Raw genomic sequence first — 20,572 nt, 5'->3', positions numbered from 1 at the left:
CACAAGAGGATGTGAGCTGTTACGGAAGTGTAACCATTATCTATTGTTTTAATATCGTAGTACTGCATAACACACCACAGAGCCTCCGAGGCAGGCTACAGTTATCACTCTCCCAGGTGGTCATGTAAGCGGTTTTGCTGCTCTTGACTGGAATTTATTAGTACCTGGGCGCCAGGTGGAGGCCAGGAGCTCCTGGCTGGAATGGCTGGCTCACCTCCCCAGGCTTCTCACCCTCCAGCACACTGCTCTGGGCATTTCCATGGTGATGGCTTAAATTTACTTTCATGGTGATGGCTTAAGTTTATTTTTTCTTTTAACAAGGTAAAACCATTTTCCCAGTAAATAATACAGTTTTTGCAAAAAGACCAAAGGAACTACATCCGTCTTGTGGTCCAGGTTTGTTTTACGATGTACGAACCGCCATCCCCTGCCTCTTCTCTTGGCAACATTTCTTGGTGATGTCCTCGGTAGAAGCTTAGAATCCAAAACGGGAAAATTATTTTGGAAGCTCTTCCATTCCACAATCCCAGGATCATTTTTTTTTTTTCTAAATACTATACAATGGCAGGAAGAACACTGCCAATCAAAACAATTTAAAAACAAATAAATAACATAAAACGTGTTGATGCCCTAACCAGTTTGGCTCAGTGGATGTGAGCTGAGTGGATGTCAGCCTGCGGACTCAAGGATCCCAGGTTCGATTCCGGTCAGGGGCATGTACCTTGGTTGTGGGCACATCCCCAGTAGGGGATGTGCAGGAGGCAGCGGATCGATGATTCTCTCTCATCGATATTTCTAACTCCCTCTCCCTTCCTCTCTCTAAGAAACCAATAAAATATTTTAAAAAAAAAAAAAAAAAACCTGTTGAGTCCTTTCAATGAGCCGTTGTGCTAGGCACTCCCTGACTCATCTCTCCTCCTAGCGAGTCCAGTTACAGAGGAAGAAACTGAGGGTCAGAGAAGTTAGACGGCTGGTTTGAGGGTGCGCAGCCAGGATTCAGCACTCTGGAAACTCTCCCTTCCTGTCACACCACCAAAAGTGAAGTTACGTCCATCACCGTGTCCTACTTTCCTTGCTGAGAGAGGCTGTGTCATGGTTTTCATAACTCCATCATTTTTGGCCAAATGTACAGCCCCAAGAATTACCATTTCAGCAAGAGAAGCGCCGGGAGTAAATTAGAACACAGGTCAGCCATGAAATTACGGCTGTGTATTTTTAGGGCCATTGTACACGAACAGACAAGGCCTATTCATTTTCCTTGTCCTGCGATATTACATTTTGAAATTGTTTCCTTGGTTCAAAAAGTTCTGATGCCATTTGTGTCATGTCAGTCGTAAAATAAATGCAAGTAATCCCGAGGAGTCCGATCGTTAGGAACCAACCAAAGCTGAGGATGGTGCAGCGTGTGTGTGTTTCATTCTATACCTAATGCATTTTTAATGGAACCACTTCACTCCTCAGGTTTGAAAATTGCAACCTAAGTTTTCCTGCCTATCACATTATTTTGTCCAGAGTCGTCATTTGCCTGCAACTTCAAGATACGAAGAAGAAAGAACTCAAGTATGTAGACATGAATATTCCGGGTCATGTGGTGCCGACTTGCCGTCAGAGAAAACTTTCTCATCCTAAAGGATCGGATCCGCATTTAGTACCTACAACCCATTTGCTTTCTCTCCTGAAATACACAATTTTCCGTCTGTTCCAGGAGTTGACTCCCATTAATGTCTGGCATGGAATAAAAAGCTCAAAAGTCAAATGAAGCCTTGCCTCAACAATCCTGTCAACTTCTGCAGTTTGACTTCTAAAATGGCCCACTTTTCAAAGTGACATAACAATCAATGGGCCATTTAGTGATTTAGTTGGAAATACAAAGCCCAGGTTGTTTATTGGTTTTAAAAAAAAAAAAAAGTCAGCAAGGAGACACAGGAAAGTTAACTTTTTCTTATATCTACATAGAGACAGCAAAAGGCTTCATTCATCTCATATGACAACTCCAGGTAAGTAGGAGTTCTGCCTGAAGCACACTGTTGAGAACAATCTTGAGGTCACGTCTGGAGATGATGGGAAATGTGCAGCAATAGATTAGTAATGTCTGCTTAATTATACCATTACAATCAGCAGCCTTTGTACCAGCCTGGCTTCGTTCTTCCAAAAGTTACAGTTGTTTAAAAGTTTAGTCATCTAGTTGGTTGAGGGCACATCCCCGGTAGGGCGTGTACAAGAGGCAGCTGGTCGATGTCTCTCTCATCGATGTTTCTAGCTCTCTATCCCTCTCCCTTCCTCTCTGTAAAAAATCAATAAAATATATATTTTTTTAAAGAAGTTTAGTCATCTAGAAGTACCCACTATATTTTACTATATGTGGTCAATTAAAAAGCATGTTTTGATGCCCAGCATAACTGAGGACATTAAAGAAATTACAGTAGCCCTAGCCGGCTTGGCTCAGTGGACACAGCGTGGGCCTGCAGACTGAAGGGTTTGATTCCGGTCAAGGGCATATGCCTGAGTTGCTGGCTCGATCCTCCATAGGGGGTGTACAGGAGGCAACCAATCAATGATTATCTCTCACCATTGATGATTCGATCTCTCTCTCCCTCTCCCATCCTCTCTGAAATCAATAAAAAATATTTTGAAGGAAAAAAAAAGAAATTACAGTAGACATTATTGTTCTTCCACAGTGAACCATTACTCAGAAAAGTGACCCGGGGTTTTTCCCTAGACAGCTGTGTAAGAAGCATGTAACGTACTTACTACTACATATTTATTGTTCATATTCAAGCTTCATAGAATTGGCTTCACCTAGTTAGATTTCTCCCTTAAAATATATCACTGGGGTTCATGCTTATGTGATTTCTCTGTACACACATACTACATTTTTTTCCACTGTTAAATAAATAAGTAAATCATTGTTTTATTCCTAATCTCTCCCCATAGTTTAGAAACTGAGTGCTCTAAAATGACTAGGTAGCCATGTCTTTCTGCAGCCCAGGATCGAATCAGTGGCTTTTCGCTAAGCACATGGCCAGACAATGCTGAGAGCCCTGTTCAGTAAAAGCAATGCACTGCATAGCATGGCTCCCAGGACCACATCAGATCACGAGGTAGACATCAATGGATATTCCTGTCCGGTACCTCATTAACGTTCAAAAATTATAGTTGTTCCGTAGTTAGCACTTGTACATCTTCCTTTATCACCTGTAGAGCCATGGTAAGAAAAACATCCTTACTGACGGATGTCAGCAGAACCTGGGAATCAATGGCGTTTTGTGCATTAAGCAAAAGTTAAAACATAATCACATTCAAAGATCACAAAAACACACACACACACACACACACACACACACACACACACAATCTCCCTTTTCTCCTATTCCTTATCTTTTAGTGCCACCTCCAGGATTTTCTAAGAACGGCTCAAATAAAATAAAGACCTTTAACAAAACACAGAGGTCCGAAATTCCAAAGGAGAACTCACCCAAGTTCACCTGCTGCCACTAGGGCACAAGGGTCCTGCAGGTACCACCCTCCTGGATGGGCTTCTTAGAAGCCTCTTCGTAGGCACCACAATAAATATACAGGAAAGATTTTTCAGACCTAAAGAAAGGTTTAAAGAATGTACGATGAGCCAGGGATTTAGGGGCTAGTCCTAGAAGCAAACTCTCAATAAACTGAGATGACGCTCTGGGGGATATCCGTTTTGCAGTTTATTTCATGCATTAGCATCAAAGGAGAAGAGGTAGAGCAAGTTATATGAGCCCGACCAGTGTGGCCCAGAGGCTGAGCATCAACCTATGAACCTGGAGGTCACAGTTCAATTCCAGATCAGGGGACATGCCCCCATTGGTTGCTCACTCGGTCCCCAGTAGGGGGCGTGCAGGAGGCAACTGATCAATGGTTCTCTCTCATCATTGATGTTTCTATCTCTCCCCTCTCTTCCTCCCTGAAATCAATAGAAATATATATTTTTTAAAAAGTTATATGAAATCCATTAGTGGCAGATTAAGGAGGTGGGAAAAAGCAAAGCTGAGAAATCACTAGGACTGGATGAAATGTAAAATAGAGAAACACATGTTTCTTTCATATTGGTGGGTGCAGGACAGTTAACACCTAACACACATAGTTTACATGCAGGTAAAGGGTAATAATGAGAATGTGGGAGTTCACCCACCCTGTTACCTTTGGAGGTCTGGAGCAGAGGTCATCCTGACATTTTAAGTATGTTATTCTAGACGCACAAAAATAATGGACAGAGCTTGTTCAATGTTTCTCTCTCACATCAATTTCTCTCTCTCTCTCTCTCTCTCTCTCTCTCTCTCTCTCTCTCTCTCTCTCTTTCTCTCTCTCTCTTCCCTCCTCCTTTACTCTCTCTCTAAAAATCAATTTGAAAAACACATTTTAAAAAGAAGACTAACACTTAAAAATGACTGTACAGACTAGAAAATAGATCAGTGCACCTAATCTAGCCTTTGTGCCCCAGGGCCTCTGATTCAGATAGTAAATTAATTCAAAAGAGGAAGATCTCCCTATGAATTAACTATACCAATCAAAGGATGCCACAGAGCCCATGAATCCTGAGCTGGACCTTTAAAAATGAGGAATATTCTTGGCAGTTTAAGTTTTATTGTTAGAAAAAGAGAGGGAGGGAGAGAGGGAGGGAGGGAGGGGGAGAGAGAGAGAGAGAGAGAGAGAGAGAGAGAGAGAGAGAGAGAGAGAGAGAGAGAGACAGACATTGACAGGTTGCCTCCCAAACACACCCAGACCAGGAACCCACCATGTAAGTCTGTGCCCTGACTGGGAATTGAACCCACAACCTTACAGTGCACAGGATAATGCCCCAGCCAACTGAGCCAGAGAAAATATTCCAGTTTAGAAACTCACTCATCGAATCGGCAATTACAACCAAACATTTTCAAGGCCTTTCCAAACCTGAACTAAGGCAGGAAGATGGGGATGCATGACAGACAGAGAAGAGACAAATGGGTCAAAGGTAAGAAAGACTGACAAATAGAGAGGAAAGAGCCTCTTTAAACTCCGTGCTTCTTTAGATCAGGTAGAAAAGCAGAGGTTCCTCACGCCTTTCATCATCATGCTTGAATTCAGAGAGGGAAACCCCATTTATAATGATCATCTTGTGGAAATTCTAAAATTCGAAGGCATCTTAGTGGGAGAGAGAAGGAAGAGAAGAAGAGGGTGGGGAAAACTAGAGGTTCATGTATGCATGCATTTACAGATGGAGAGCAGTAATTTTCAATCTTTATCATCTCATGGCACACATAAGTAATTACTAAAATTCTGTGGCCCACCAAAAAATAACTTTTTTACTGATCTAACAAAAAAAAGTCTAATTTTGATTCGTTCACACCAGATGGCTATTGTTGTGTTGGCTGTTGTCATTTTTTTATTTTACAATCTAAGGGAAAAGAGATCGGCGCCCCTGACTAAATGGTCGGGCATTGCATGTTTTAAAAATTCTTGCAACACGCCAGTTGAAAATCGCTGATGTAAAGCATCTGCTGTGTGCCAGGAGTTATTTTAGGCGCTGAGGATGCATGCAGTCATGAATAAAGCAGATAAAGCAGGCAATGCCCCCATTTTCAGGGAGCCTCAATTCCAGTGAGGAAAGAGAGGTAATAAACATATAAACATGTAAGTACATAATATGTCCATTGTGCAAACCACATGACTCTCTGGGGAGGAGTCCCCAACAGAGGGAACTGGAAGAGCAAAGGTGCTGAGACAAGACTGATGAGAGCATGTTTAGGGAATAGTGTGGGAAGCAGAATCCCAAGAGGGCCCCGTGAACTACCTCCTCTCCAGCACTGCTCTCAGGAGTATGTATGTTAAAGGAATTCTGCTGCTGTGATTAAGATTACTAATCAGCCAAAACCGGTTTGGCTCAGTGGATAGAATGTCAGCCTGTGGACGAAGGGTCCCAGGTTCTATTCCGGTCAAGGGCACGTACCTTGGTTGCGGGCACATCCCCAGTAGAGGGTGTGCAACTGATTGATGATTCTCTCTCATTGATGTTTCTAACTCTCTATCCCTCTCTCTTCCTCTCTGTAAAAAATCAATTAAATATATATATATATATATATATATATATATATATATATATATATATATATTTTTTTTTTTTTTTTTTTTTTTTTTAAGATTACTAATCAGTTGACCTCTAGAGAGGAAGACTGTCCAGGTGGGGCTAACCTAATTGCATGAGTCCTTTTAAGGAAAGGTTTTCAGCCGAAACCGGTTTGGCTCAGTGGATAGAGCATTGGTCTGCGGACTGCAAGGTCCCAGGTTCGATTCCGGTCAAGGGCATGTACATTGGTTGCGGGCACATCCACGGTAGGGGGTGTGCAGGAGGCAGCTGGTCGATGTTTCTCTCTCATCGATGTTTCTAGCTCTCTATCCCTCTTCCTTCCTCTCTGTGAAAAACCAATAAAATATATTAAAAAAAAAAAAAAAAAAAAAAAAGCAAACGTTTTCTCTAGCTGGTTGCAGAAGGGGAACTCAGATTCAGGCCACCCTTTCAGGCTTAGAGATGGGGGAGACCGCATGGCAAGAAATGGAGCTGAGAGTAGCCCTCTGCTGATAGCCAATGAGGAAACAAGAGTCTCAGTCCTACAACCATAAGGAACTGAGTTCTACCAACAACCTGATTTGGGAGCAGACTTTTCCCCAGAGCCCCCAGACAAGAGTCCAGTCCTGCAGACAGCTGACGTTAGCTTAAGCAGAAAACATGGTAGAGCCTGACTGGACTTCTGACCCACAAAATCTCTATATATAAAAGGCTAATATGCAAAGTGTCCCCTCGAGAGTTCAACCAAGAGACCAGGAGTTTAGTTGCTCCCTATGATGTGCGCGGACCATCAGGAGATGATGCAGAATGAAGGAAGGCCCTAGCCAGCAGCCAGAAGGAAGGACCGAATCGGCCCTGATTGCTGGCCAGGCTGGGGACTCTACATGTGTACGAATTTCGTGCACCGGGCCTCTAGTTCAGTATATAATAAGCAATGTTGGCTGGAGCGAAGTCTCAGGCACCTGCTACTAGGTCCACCTGGTTCACGGTTTGTCACCTTCAGAGGCTCCGGGTGAGAGGTCTTCGTTGTCTTTGCTAATGTCACCATGAAAAATGAGCACCATTATTTTTGTTTCTAAACAGCAGTGCACAACCTCTTAAATTGGTCCAAAACTTTTCCATGGATCCTGGCTATTCTATCAATACCTCTTGGCAACAAGGAGTGTCTTAAACTGTGAGTCCCGTGAAGGCACGGAGGTGATTTAGAGCTTTCTCTTGGACCTAATTAAATGATTGCAGGTGCTTATTTCAACTACACGCAAGTGTTGTGGGAGCCCCTAAAAAAAATTTTTTTTTTTTAAAACCCTTACATAGGCCTCAAGACCCCTGATAATACTATGTAATGGCTTTTTCATTTCGTGGGTAATTCATCAAATTAATGAACTGTCATCAGTTCCTAACATTCATTTCGTGGAGTCCTTTAAGTTTCCCATTTCTTTTCTCAGAAATGGGCTGCACACCTATTTGCTCAAAGTGAGAGGATACTTAATGCTTGCAAACCCTCTGCTGAATATGCCTTCATTTAAAAATCACCTTTGTTTGGTCCTGGAGATTCTCAGCCTGCATGGGACCTGGGTCCTGGCCAGCCAAGGGGCTCGCTGGGAGTGAGGGTCTTCGCCGACCAGGGCTGGAGGAAGTACACGGGGGATGTCCTCAACTCGCGGTGGAGCCTGAGCCCACGGCTGAAGCCCGCGTCCCCTTGGCCACCTCAGCAGCCGTCACTGTTGGCTTTTTATTTTATTATTTTCCCCCATCACCATTTACTACCCCTATACCCTCTTCCTCACCCCCCAATTCCTGAAATCATCACACTGTTTTACATGCCCATGAGTTCTTTCTCTCTCTTTTTCTTTTTCTTTTTTTCCCTCAATTCTTCCACCCCTCCAATAGCCTTAGGAGATTTAGCTGAGCTCTCGGAACCTCAGTTAACGCCTGTTAAAGTTAACTCCTTCCTCACGGAGTCCTAGGATCAGAGGCGATGACCTAGAAAGGGGCTGGCATACAGCAGCTGGAAACGTGGTAAAGGACTGCGATCATTTCCCTCACCTTCGATCCTTCTTCGGCCTCACTTCCATTCATTGCTTGCTTTGTTTATCCCCATTTGCTTCAAATCTCCGTTCAGGGAAGTCTTCTTTGATCTCCCTATCTGAAAGAGCTGCTTTCCTGTTACCCATACCACATTTTCCACAGTAGTGACTTATCTACATAGTTATTATCTATCTTCCCTGCAGACTGTGAAGATACAGGATGCAGGCACTTGGCTTTGCTTTCAGCAGTACATCCAGTGCCTTGCAGAGTACACACTCCATATAGTTACTGAATGAAGACATGGACAGCGGAGAGCTGCCAGCACAGCCACCGACACTCCCAGGCATCTTCCCCAAGCACCAACCAACATGTCATCGCAAACTCCTGCTGGCGCCCTCTCCTACGCCCAGGGCCCCACACACGTCCTGCACGTGGTTCACCAGTGACAGTGGGAATGGGGGACACCCATTATGGAGAAGTCAGGCAGAGGATGTGTGCGGATTCTGGCTGGGGGGTGGGGAGCAGAGGCGAGGGGAAGGGTTAGCAGTAAAGGCATTGCAGATACAAAACACATTTTTAAAATCATCTTCACCAGGACTATTCTCTGAAAATGTGACAGAAATCTCTTAAATGTCAAGAGATAGGGTTTTTGCCAAGCAACAGAGTGCTGGGGACTGCAAGTAAAGATTGTTATTACAAAAAAGTGCTCAATTCTGGAGTAGGGTTTCAACATTCCAGAAATATTTCTGATTGGGTGTGTGTGCGCGTGGAAGGCTCTGCCTCTCTCTCTTGCTGTTATTATCTTGGAGGTCTATAGTTTATTTTTCCTATGGTGGGGTTCCTTTGCCATTTTCCCAGTCTTCCAGCTCCCTCTGGAAGGCAGTTTCTGGCAAAGCACTCAACCGCCAATAAAAGCTGCCCCTGAGTCGCTATAATCAATTCCTGGCCACAGAAAATCATCAAAGTTGATCATATCTTAATCACTTGCCAGGTTAGCATGGGGCAGGCTTGGAGATTCCTGAGGCTGAGTCTGCACAGCGCTGACACGTTCGTTAGAGAAGCACATTCTTCCTGTTGCTGTGGGAGCTGGACAGAGAGGGAAGCACATGATCGCTCTTCATGGACTTGCTCTTCTCAGTTGCTGGTATGTCTGTAGCACTGCATTTGATATGCATTGTCTTTCACCCGCTCCAGATGTCCGCCACGTGTTTGGCTGGCTTCTTCTGAATATTGTATGATGAAGGGTTTGCCAGGATAAATGAATTCAGTAAAGTAGCAGGATACAAAATAAATATTCAGAAAGCAGCTGCATTTTCATACACCAATAATGAACTATTAGGAAGGGAAACTAAGAAAACAATCCCATTTACTATTGCATAAAAAAAGAAATAAAATAAAATACCGAGGAATAAATTTAACCAAGGAAGTAAAAGATTATAAGGTTTGAGGTGCAGGAAACTGGAGTTGGAAACCACCAAGACATATTAAAGGAAGGTTTATTCCCCAGTAACGAGCGGGACTCATTATGGAAGTAGAGAAATCAGAATTAGAGGAGGAGAAGGAGGGACCCAACCGGGCAGACTCGCAGACAGAGAGAGAATAGCAACTGGAACAGTGAAGAGCCTTTTGAGAGGGAGGATCAGGAAAGGGTTGGATCCAGGGCAGAACAGGAAGGGATGGGCCCCAGGGCACTGGGCACACGCTGATTGGTGGTTTAATGTCTTGGGGATGCAGATGCTGGTAATGTCATAACTCCGCCCACCAGTTGGGGGGAGGGAGGATCTCACAAAGACTTGTACTCAGAAAATTACAAGACACTGAAGAAGTTGAAGAATTGAAGAAATTGAAGAATAAGTGGAAACATATACTATGTTCATGAATAGGAAGAATGAACATCATTAATATGTCCACAGTACCCAAGAAATCGATGGATTCAACACAATTCCTATCAAGATACCAATGGTGTATTTCACAGAACTGGTACAAATATTCTAAAAAGGTATATGGAACCACAGAAGACCCCATATAGCCTCAGCTATCTTGAGAAAGAAGAACAAATCGGGAGGAATCACACTACTTGATATCAAACTATAACTGAAACTCCCTACCTCAGTGTGAGCAGAGGTTTTTGTAAGGAGGGGAAGGGAAAGCAGAACAAGAGGTCAAGGGAAGGGGATTGAAAAGTTCTCTACATGCAGACAAGCACACTGTTTTCCGATAAGGATCTGGAAACTGGTCAAGCAATGGTCTGGTGTGTGTCATCCTGGTCTTCAACATCCTACTTCTATGTCATCCTGGTTCTATGATGGAAGGTCAGTAAGTCTCCTGGAAATGGGATGACTGAAGATCAGAGTCTGCATCTTCTGAAGTTAGTTCCTAGGATTCTAATACACACACACGTTGTTTATCTACAAGCTACATATTAGTCAGAGTCAGCATTTACCAAAAGAATGTCAAAAGAATGGTGGATTACAATTCCCCACTGTTGCAAAACTATACTACAACTTCATAGTAATCAAAACAACATGGTACTGACATAAAAACAGACATAGAGAGCAATGCAACAGAATAGAGAGCCCAGAAATAAACCCACGCCTTATGGCCAATTAATAACTGAAAAAAAGGAGGCAAGAACATACAATGGGGTAAAGACAGTCTAACAATAAATGGTTTGGGGGAAATGTAATGGATAAAGGAAAAAATGAGATGAGACCACCTTCTTGGGTCATATTCAAAAACTCTAAATGGATTAAAGACTTAAATGGTAAACTCAAAACTATAAAACTCCTAGGAAAAACAAAACAAAACATAGGCATAAAATCTCAGACATTTCTTGTAGCAATATTTTTTTCTGATAGTCTCCTTGGGCAAGGGAAACAAAAGAAAACAAAACAAATGGGACTGCATCAAACTAAAAAGTTCTTGCACAGCAAAAGCTATATGCAAAATGAAAAGACAACCCACTGAATGGAGAACATATTTGCCAATGATATATCTGGTAAGGAGTTAATGTCCAAAATTTGTAAAGAGCTTATACAACTTAACACCAAAAGAGCAAACAATCCAACTAAAAGATGAGCAAAGTACTTGAATAGACACTTCTCCAAAGAGGACATACAGATGGCCACTAGACATATGAAAAGATGCTCAACAGTCACTGATCACCAGAGAGATGTAATTTAAAACCACAATGAGATAGCACCTCACACCTGCCAGAATGACTATCATCAATAAATCAACAAACAGTAAGTGTCGGTGAGGAGGTGCAGAAAAGGGAACCTCCTGCACTGCTGGTGGGAATGCAGTTTGGTGCAGCCACTGTGGAGAACAGTATGGAGCTTCCTCATGAAGTTAAAAATGGAATTGTATTATGACCCAGGATTTTCCATTTCTGGGAATTTATCTGAGGAAACCTGAAACACTAATTCAAACGGATAAATGCACCCCCTCTTTTCATTGCAGCTTTATTTACAATAGCCAAGATTTGGAAGCAGCCAAAGTGCCCGTCAGTAGATGAGTGGATTAAAAAGCTGTAGGACATTTACACATGGAATACTACTTGGCCACAGAAAGGCAAGGAATCTTACCTTTTGCGATAGCATTGATGGACTTGGAGAGTATTATACTAAGTGAAATAAGCCAATCAGAGACAGACAAATACCACATGATTTCACTTACATGTGGAATCTAATGAACAAAATAAAACAAACAAAATAGAAACAGATTCATAGATACAGAGAGCAGACTGATAGCTGTCATAAGAGAGAGGGGAGTCAGTGGGCATGGTGAAGGGATTAAACAAAAAACACATAAACACACAAACCACACATAAACCTCTTAGACATAGACAACAGTAGTGATTACCAGAGAGGAAGTGGGGAAGGGAGAAGAGGTAAAGCGATGATAAATGGTGATGGACAGAGACTTCACTTGGAATGGGGAATACACAATACAATATACAGATGATGTATTATGGAATTGTACACTCTCATAACCTGTAAAATGACGAGTCTGCACCAGCATGGTATGTCTCAAACTGTGTTTTTTTAGAAAACTAATTTTACAAGACATTTCATGGATTAAAAATGGAAAAATACCCAGTGATCAAATAAGTGTGAAACGTGCAGCACACTGAATGTGCCCCCTTTATTACCCTCTCAGATCCTGCTACTGATTCCAGTGGGATTCAAGTTAATAAACCTCCGAGATGGAAGACTGAGCTGTCGTTGCTGCTACCCCCATTTTGTTTTGTTACAGATGGCATGTACTCACCAAAGGTAACTTCATTCTTCTTCTGACATCTGATTCCAAAAACAAGCGATTCCAGTCATGAAATGTGCATGCTGTGTGCCGATATTTCCAGAAGCTGGACAAATCCCTGATTGCTTCAGGAAGTCCTATGTGAAGACGGGTTCATATGTGGTCGCTCTGAGTCTCCATGCAGCCTTGGTGGCCCTGTGGTCAAGTTCACAAGGACACATTAGTGACCGTGGCTTCCTACCTCTCAGTCACTACCTTGTATTATAGTAAAGGGGCAGGGATAATTGCACTGCTCTGACACCACTCTTTTTTTTTTTTTTTTTTTTTTTTTTTTTTTTTTTTTTTTTTTTTTTATCTTATTGAGTTTTAACAGAGAGGAAGATAGAGGGGTAGAAAGCTAGAAACATCCATGAGAGAGAAATATTGATCAGCTGCCTCTTGCACATCCCCAATAGGTACATGCCCTTGACAGGAATCGAACCTGGGACCTTTCAATCTACAGGCCGTCTATCCACTGAGCCAAACCGGTTTTGGCTCCACTCTTTTTTAAAAGTTGGGGAGCACTTCCAGGTCAAGCACAACCTAGAGTTGCTGATATCAGTCCCCAAACACTCAGAGACTCCAAGCTGAGCAGGACTCTGCCTGTGCAGTAGGCAAGGAATTTCAGGAGGCCTGGTTTCTGAGGAAGTGCTGTCCCACAGCACGTGCGGAGACGACAGAAATAGTCTCTGATCTGCCTGTCCAATACGGGAGCCATGTGTGTCTACTAAGCACTCATAAAGTGGCTGATGCCACTGAGAAAGTGGAATGTTGATTTTGTGTCATTTTAATTCATATAAATTTGAGCAGTCACTATGTGGCTTCAGTCAAGTCACTCAACTTCTCCAGCCCCTCCCAAAGCAAACCACTTTTTCCATCTCTCTAATTCCCTTAATATTTCCAGGACCTTCCATCCTGTTTTTCACAGTGGCTTCACCAATTTACATTCCCACCAACAGTACACAATAGTTTCCTTTTCTCCTCATCCTCGCCAGCACTTGTTATTTCTTGTCTTATATATAATGCAATTTTTTTTTCTTTGAATTTTCACAGAATACCCCTGACATTTCTGGAAGGATCCACAAGAAGGTAGCCAAAACCGGTTTGGTTCAGTGGCTAGAGAGTCGGCCTGAGGGCTGAAAGGTCCTGGGTTCGATTCCAGTCAAGGGCATGTACCTTGGTTGCAGGCACATCCCCAGTAGGAGATGTGCAGGAGGTAGCTGATCGATGTTTCTCTCTCATTGATGTTTCTGTCTATCCCTCTCCCTTCCTCTCTGTAAAAAAATCAATAAAATATATTTTTAAAAATAAAAATAAAGAACAGGACCTTCGTCCCACCAAGGAGAGGCCATGTCAGTGGGTTGGATGAATAGGCTGTGTTTTTGTTATTTGCTTGAATTCTAGATTTTACAAGCCTCTTAGGCCATTGGCTGGTGGGGATGAGGTAATCCACATACTGAACTAAGTTAAGTCTGCCCTATTCTGGGTGCCTGGTCCAACTCTGTCTAAGGACAAGTCAGAGCTCAGGTGTCCTTTGGGAAGCTTTCTCTGATGGTGGCTCCACCCCCTTGCCAGCTGGATCCAGCAGCATCCACCAGGACTTCCACCATCACTGCTGGGGAGCTCACATCCATCGGTGCTGTGCCCCCCTGCCCCCAGCGCGGGGCCTGGCACACACAGTGGGTTCAGTAAACTAGCCCACAGGCTCTCTGGAACTGAATCATCTGAGGGAGGTGTTGGGCACAGCTTCCAGCCCCAAGAACCTTCTTTTTTGGGGAGTGGGAACTAACACCGGGGCAGGCTGGCCCACCCGGAGGAAGTGAGGCCTAAAGTGCATAGGATGGGTTTAGGAGCAGAGGCAAAGACAGGGACTTCTCCTACAGCCCTCCCTGGGGGCCTGGGCTCAGGGGCTCTGAGTTGACTAGCCTGCCTTCTGGGAGGAGGAAAGGGGAAGAGAAATCCCTGGGGAGTGGGTTTTGAGTCAGCTCTATTGTCATAATGGAAACAACACAGCACTGGGCGCAGGACACTTCCCCTGTGTGGGCCGCGCAGTCCTCCTTATGAGATGGAAATAACGGGCCTGCACGGGGAGTTGGGCGTAAATGACAGGGAGTGACAAAGCACTCTGTTAACAGTCAGATGTGAAGGGGGACCCTGCCTCCAGCCAGGGGCTCAGAGCCTGCAACACCTGCCTCCAGCCCAGCTGAAAGCCCCTCGCTTTGTTTAGTCCCATGGTCGGCAAACATGCGGGCTCGAGAGCCACATGTGGCTCTTTGGCCCCTTGAGTATGGTGGCTCTTCCACAAAGTACCACAGCCTGGGCGAGTCTACTTTGAAGAAATGGCGTTAGAAGAAGCTTACGTTTAAAAAATTTGGCTCTCCAAAGAAATTTCAACGGTTGTCCTGTTGCTATTTGGCTCTGTGGACTAATGAGTTTGCCAACCACGCACTGGTTTAGTCCCAGGTCTGAACGCTGACCTGGCCAGTTGGAGCCTTTTGGGACAGGGATTCCTCCTGTCCATCAGGGCACCCACACTGCACCGAGGATCTGCTCCGTGTCCAGAGGGGAGACATTGGAGGGGCAGCCCTTGGGGAGACGGTCCGAAGGTGGACTCAGTGTCCCCGGGGTGAGTGCTGTGCATCCTGGGGTGGAGGGTGCGGAGCTGAGCGGCCAGGAGGAGGGGCCACCGGAGGGGAACGCTGTGCTGAGACTCACGGTGTCAGCCCAGCACCCCGGGACATCCTGTTCCCTCCTCCCTTTGCGCAAGGTCCGGGCCAACAGGAGGTGCCGGGCCGCTCGGGCCCCTGCGAGGCCCCTGCAGCGGGGAGGAGGGCCGCCCCCTCTCCACGGCCAGTGCCCACCCCACACGCGTGGGTGGACAGCCCGCCGTCCAGGTGACCGGCCTGGAAAGCGGTGTAGGTAACGGCGTTTGCTTCCCAGGTGAAGAGGTTTGACCAGCCCGACGGCAGCAGGCGGCGCCCGGGCTCCGCTGGAGGCTGAGGTTTGGGGGAGTCACCGCCCGCTCAGCCCAGCCCCGCCCCGCCCGCCGGGCCGCTTCCTCCTTCGGGCCAGGCGGGGTCCGCCCAGCTTCCCGCCGGCCCCGCCGCTCGCTCCGCGGGCAGCCCCGGCCGCGCCATGTCCGCGGGCTGGTTCCGCCGCCGCTTCCTGCCCGGGGGCCCCGGCGGCCCGCTCCCCGCGGCCCCGCGCTCGCCCCGGCCGCGCGCCAGCCCCGTGCCCTACCGGCGGCCCCGCTTCCTGCGCGGCTCGGCCTCTGGCCCCGCCGCCCCCGACGGCCCGCGCCGCCCGGACGCCCGGCCCGTGCGCTGCCCCGCGCGCGGCCGCGCGCTGCCCTGGAACGCGGGCTACGCCGAGTGAGTGCCCACCCCCTGCCGCCCGCCCAAGCCGCCCCTTCCCCTTCCTGCGGCCCCGGCACCCCGCACCCCGGACCCCTGCGGTGCAGCTGGGGCCTGTGCAGAGCCAGGGAACGGGCTGCGCTGAGTGAGTGATCCCTCCCCAACCTGTGGCGAGCCCCTTCTTGCCCTGCTCTCCGGGCTCGGACAGCCTTCCCCTGCTCCACCTCTGCCTTTTCTCTGGGACTCCGCCCTCCCTCAGAGAAGGAGGTAGCAAGTTGGGAAGGACCTGCACCCCTGGGGCTTCCAACGTGAGACAGGGAGACTGGGTGGAGTGCCCGCTTTCTGAGCTTTGGAGATACCTCCCCCGGTACACGCACACACACACACCCTTTCACCCTGGGTTCTGGCCTATGCTGTGTGGGACAGGGATTCTCGCTTAGATTTGGGGAGGAGGGAGAGAGAAGGGGAGGGAATCGCAAGGGAACCCCAGATTTCCCCAGCAGCCTCACTTCACCTCCCAGGCAGGTCATCAGGCAGACTTCAGGGGGGCTGGGCCCTGCGTTTTGCCTTAGGTTACTGAACAGTTAACATACTTACATCATCTTTGTTCAGACATAAGGGACAGCGTGGGGGCTACTGCCCAGAAGGAGGACTCCTCCCTGTGCACCAGCTCTGGTCTCTGTGCCCACAGGGACATGGGTGTGTCCCTGGAGGGTCACTGATCACTTCCTGGCCTCAGGATCATCAATGCAGAGAAATCTGAGTTCAATGAGGATCAGGCCGCCTGTGGGAAGCTGAGCATCCGGAGGTGTGAGTTTGGGCCTGAAGAGGACCAGGAGTGGTTGACCTTGTGCCCAGAGGAGGTGAGCATACCGGGTTGAGCCCCTCTTACCGCCTGGGGGCCAGGACTAGAGCTAGGACTTCAGGCTGGAGTTCCTGCCCTAGTGCCCCACGCTGGGCCAGGGGTCAACTGGAGAAGCCAGGAAGAACCTGACGCCAGCCTTTTCCCGGGCAGTTCCTGACCGGCCATTACTGGGCACTGTTTGATGGGCACGGCGGTCCGGCTGCAGCCATCCTGGCTGCCAACACCCTGCACTCCTGCCTGCGCCGGCAGCTGGAGGCCATAGGAGAGGGCATGGTGGCCACTCCACCCCCCATGCACCTCAGCGGCCGTTGTGTCTGCCCCAGTGACCCCCAGTTTGTTGAGGAAAAGGGCATTAGGACAGAAGACTTGGTGATCGGGGCTCTGGAGAACGCCTTCCAGGAATGTGTAAGTGTGGCTTTTGACTGGGGAAGGAGTGACAGTTTTGTCCCCGGGGGCCTGAGAAACTTTGGGGGTGGTAGTCACCCTCGATGTTTGAATTGGGAAGACGAGGCTGGGTGGTTTGTTCCTTCCTGACAGCCATCATCATCATCATCATTACCCCTCCCATTGATCCAGTGCCTACTCTGTGCTATGTGCTCTTACCTGCATCATCTCGTTGCACACCGTCAGTCCGTGGTGCCAGAGCTGGTTTCCCTTCCTCACTCATTTTGAGTAGGACTTTCCTCCCTCCCAGCAATACATCCAGATCAGATCACGGGGTCCTGGAGTCATAGCTAGACTTTGGACTAGGACTGCCAGGCTGGTTGGAGAGGAAGTGCACTGCAGGATGAGCGTTGGGGACAGGGTGATACGGTGGCAGCACAAGCTAACGTGGCCTGTTTGCCCCAGGATGAGGTGATCCGGCGGGAGCTGGAGGCCTCAGGCCAAGTGGGTGGCTGCACAGCCCTGGTGGCTGTGTCGCTGAAGGGGAAGCTGTATGTGGCCAACGCCGGAGACAGCAGGTGAGTGGGCTCGGAGAGTGGGGGAGGTGGTGAGTGGGTCAGGTGGCAGGCAGGCAGCAGAGGGCAGGGAGGACAATGAAAGGGGGCTGGAAGTGGAGGGAAGGAAATGGGGAGGCTTGATTAGCTGAGCTATTTGTACACCTGGCCTATATGGAGTATGAGTGGACAGCGGATGCCAGAGCGCGCACAGGGCGAAGGGACTGGGCCTTGACCCTGCAGGCAGTTAGGGAGGACTTTGGACAGGGGGCATGGGCCGAGCAGGCCCCTGGAAGTTGGAGGAGGTGCCAGCAGAAGGATACCATGGGAGAGGTTGGAGGCTTCATCACTGCCCTCTCCTCCTCCTCCCCAATCCCATCCAGAGCCATCTTGGTGCGGAGAGATGAGGTACAGCCTCTGAGCTCTGAGTTTACCCCGGAGACTGAGCGACAACGGATCCAGCAATTGGTAGGTGTCCTTGGCAGAGGGAGGCTGTGGAGCTCCATCTCATGGGTGCAGGGCCACCAAGGAGAGCCTAATCGGAGCATGGCCTTCCTACCCCAGGCCTTTGTCTACCCTGAGCTTCTGGCTGATGAGTTCACCCGACTGGAGTTCCCTCGGCGTCTGAAGGGGGATGACTTGGGGCAGAAAGTTTTGTTCAGGGATTACTACATGAGTGGCTGGTGAGCAGGATGGGGATGGGAAGACAACAGTGGGGAGAACGATGGGGTCCAAGCCCAGCTCGGTAGCCTGGGGCAACCCCCATCCACTTGGGCAGGGTGGACCCTATGTTGAGGGGAGAGAAGGTGGGAAGGAGGGCCTGGGTTGATACTGGGTCTGCTCCTGATAGGAGCTACAAGTGCGTGGAGAAGTCGGATCTCAAGTACCCACTGATTCACGGACAGGGTAGGCAGGTCAGTGAACAGCCCCCTCCAAGAATCCCTCAATTGCTCACTGCAGAGGCAGTTCTTTTGTGCTTGTGGCTGGTGTCTTGGGGCCGGTTCCAAGGCCACGGGATGTTTCTCCCTAAGCCCAGGTGCCTGAGGGCCACAGTCCACCTCTATGCTTTACTGTGCATTTGCTGGGGCTGTTTGCTGTCACCTCATATCTCCCTTGTCCCCAGGCTCGGTTACTGGGAACACTGGCCGTCTCCCGGGGCCTGGGAGACCATCAGCTCAGAGTCCTGGACACAAACATTCATCTCAAGCCCTTCTTGCTCTCTGTCCCACAGGTGAGAGGGCAACAGTCCACCCCAGCTTCCTTCCATCTACCCAGAAAATGAGGCTGGTGGGAGTCAGGAGGGGAAAGTTGAGGGATCCCCAGGCTTAACTTGCAGGTGACAGTGCTGGATTTGGACCAGTTGGAGCTGCAGGAGGAGGATGTGGTTGTCATGGCAACTGATGGGCTCTGGGATGTCCTGTCCAATGAGCAGGTGGCACAGCTAGTGCGGAGCTTCCTCCCTGGCAATCGAGAGGACCCACACAGGTACTGTAACTGCTGGGGACCTGCCTGGGCTGGGGTGCAGCAGCAACACCAAGTAGTTACAGCTGGGAAGACAGCACTGGCAAGCCTGGCTCAGGATTGGTGTGGTCTCAAGATTCCAAGGAGTGGACATGTCTGTGGGTTCAATCTGGGCCTCGCAAGTTTGCAGCTTGCCTGGCCCCCCAGTCGGACTGCATTGCTTGGTCTCCCAAGTGTCTAGCCCAGTGCAGTGAGTTCTCCCTGAGGGCGGGCTTTGCCTCTTCGCTCGGCCCTGGAGTACATCTGCAGGATGATCCCCACAGGTTCTCGGAGCTGGCCAAAATGCTGATACACAGCACACAGGCGAAGGACGGCAGTCCCACAGGGGAAGAGCAGGTGTCCTACGATGACGTCTCCGTGTTCGTGATTCCCTTGTACAGCCAGAGCCAAGGGAGCAGTGGCCACTGAGGATTCAGACGCCACATCCCAGAACCATTCAGGCCAGGTGCAGTGTGGCTGTTGTCAACAGCACACCTGCCTGCCTGCCCCCAGACACAACCCAGGGCTCTTGCCCCCCACTCCAACCCATCCCAAGGGACTTATTTATACCAGGCAGTCAGAACTGGAGAGTGCTCCTCCCTTTGGCAGGCAGTTGGAGAACAAAAAAGGGCAAGGAGTCCCAGTTGGCCGAGTGGGGAATTCCCTCCAATGACTGCTCCTGCCTCTGGGCTAGCATCTCAATTGCTCCTGCCAGGCCCCAGCCCCACCCCAGGCTGATGCCCCAATAATGCCTCTCTATTGTTGCTCCCCATTACCTCCCCATGATTAAATGTTTGTGTGCAGAAAAGCCTGTGGATCGTGAATTCCTGTACAGCTTGGCATTACAATGTACCTTCACTTTCACCTTCCAAACAATCAGTCTTAGCTCTACCTTGCAAGCTTGCATACAGCACTTTTTCTCTATGGCCTCCCTAGTTTCCAGTTTGGGGTGAGCCCCAGTGAGAGTCCTGTTGCCCAGGGAACAGAAAGAAGGTCTCCACCACCAACTGTGAGCTCTGGGCTTGACGTACCAGAAGGGCTGCCCTTTTAACTTTTTTTTTTAATGGAAATTGCATTTTGATGAGCAGCTTAATTTCTTACCCTTCACACAAGACTATTTTACAATCTAGCATTTGCCAAGGCTCAGGTAAAGTACACTGAGTGGCCAGATTATCATGCATTCAGAAATCATAATAATCTGGCCACTCAATGTATTTGTTCAATTATAAGGCAATCGCCTTCATGACCTCAAACTTACTCAACTCTTCCCTGATCCACTATTTAAGTTTACAATTGAGCTGAGTTTTTATCGGGCAATTCACAACCAATGAACAGCAGCTAGGAAGGACAAGGACCAATAAGGCCCCAGAATTGATGGTAAAATTTATGTACCGTATTTTTCGGACCATAATACGCTCCGGACCATAAGACGCACCAGTTTTTAGAGAAGGGAAATGAAGAAAAAAAGATTCTGAAACAAATAGTGTCCTAAAATATTTTATGTGCATTA

At 48.0% G+C, this 20,572-nt stretch overlaps 1 protein-coding gene and 1 long non-coding RNA gene across 6 annotated transcripts; one reads left to right on the top strand and one right to left on the bottom strand.

Annotated features, from left to right (window-relative positions):
- Positions 1-2,317: 2,317 nt before the first annotated feature.
- Positions 2,318-3,263, bottom strand: LOC123652097. Its single transcript, XR_006741196.1, has 2 exons — positions 2,661-3,263; positions 2,318-2,428 (listed from the first exon to the last, which is right to left on the bottom strand). It is a non-coding gene; the product is annotated as an uncharacterized LOC123652097 (long non-coding RNA).
- Positions 3,264-15,314: 12,051 nt separating this feature from the next.
- On the top strand, positions 15,315-19,870 carry PPM1M (protein phosphatase, Mg2+/Mn2+ dependent 1M). 5 transcript variants are annotated; one of them, XM_045579109.1, is made up of 10 exons: positions 15,436-15,777; positions 16,499-16,622; positions 16,775-17,029; positions 17,474-17,586; positions 17,946-18,030; positions 18,127-18,245; positions 18,413-18,476; positions 18,686-18,793; positions 18,899-19,047; positions 19,347-19,870. In XM_045579109.1, the coding sequence occupies exons 1-10, from the start codon at positions 15,542-15,544 to the stop codon at positions 19,489-19,491; spliced, it is 1,398 nt and encodes a 465-aa protein (XP_045435065.1). In that variant the 5' UTR covers positions 15,436-15,541; the 3' UTR covers positions 19,492-19,870. The 5 variants fall into 5 exon arrangements, with proteins under 5 accessions (XP_036286854.1, XP_036286851.1, XP_036286853.1 ...); XM_036430958.2 differs by lacking the exon at positions 18,413-18,476 and having other exon boundaries at positions 15,326-15,777; positions 18,886-19,047; XM_036430960.2 differs by lacking the exon at positions 18,899-19,047 and having other exon boundaries at positions 15,326-15,777.
- The last annotated feature ends 702 nt before the right edge of the window (positions 19,871-20,572 follow it).

This window comes from Pipistrellus kuhlii, unplaced genomic scaffold, assembly GCF_014108245.1.
Source record: "Pipistrellus kuhlii isolate mPipKuh1 unplaced genomic scaffold, mPipKuh1.p scaffold_m20_p_11, whole genome shotgun sequence".
Classification (NCBI taxonomy): domain Eukaryota; kingdom Metazoa; phylum Chordata; class Mammalia; order Chiroptera; family Vespertilionidae; genus Pipistrellus; species Pipistrellus kuhlii.
This window is presented reverse-complemented; position numbering and strand designations above follow the sequence as displayed.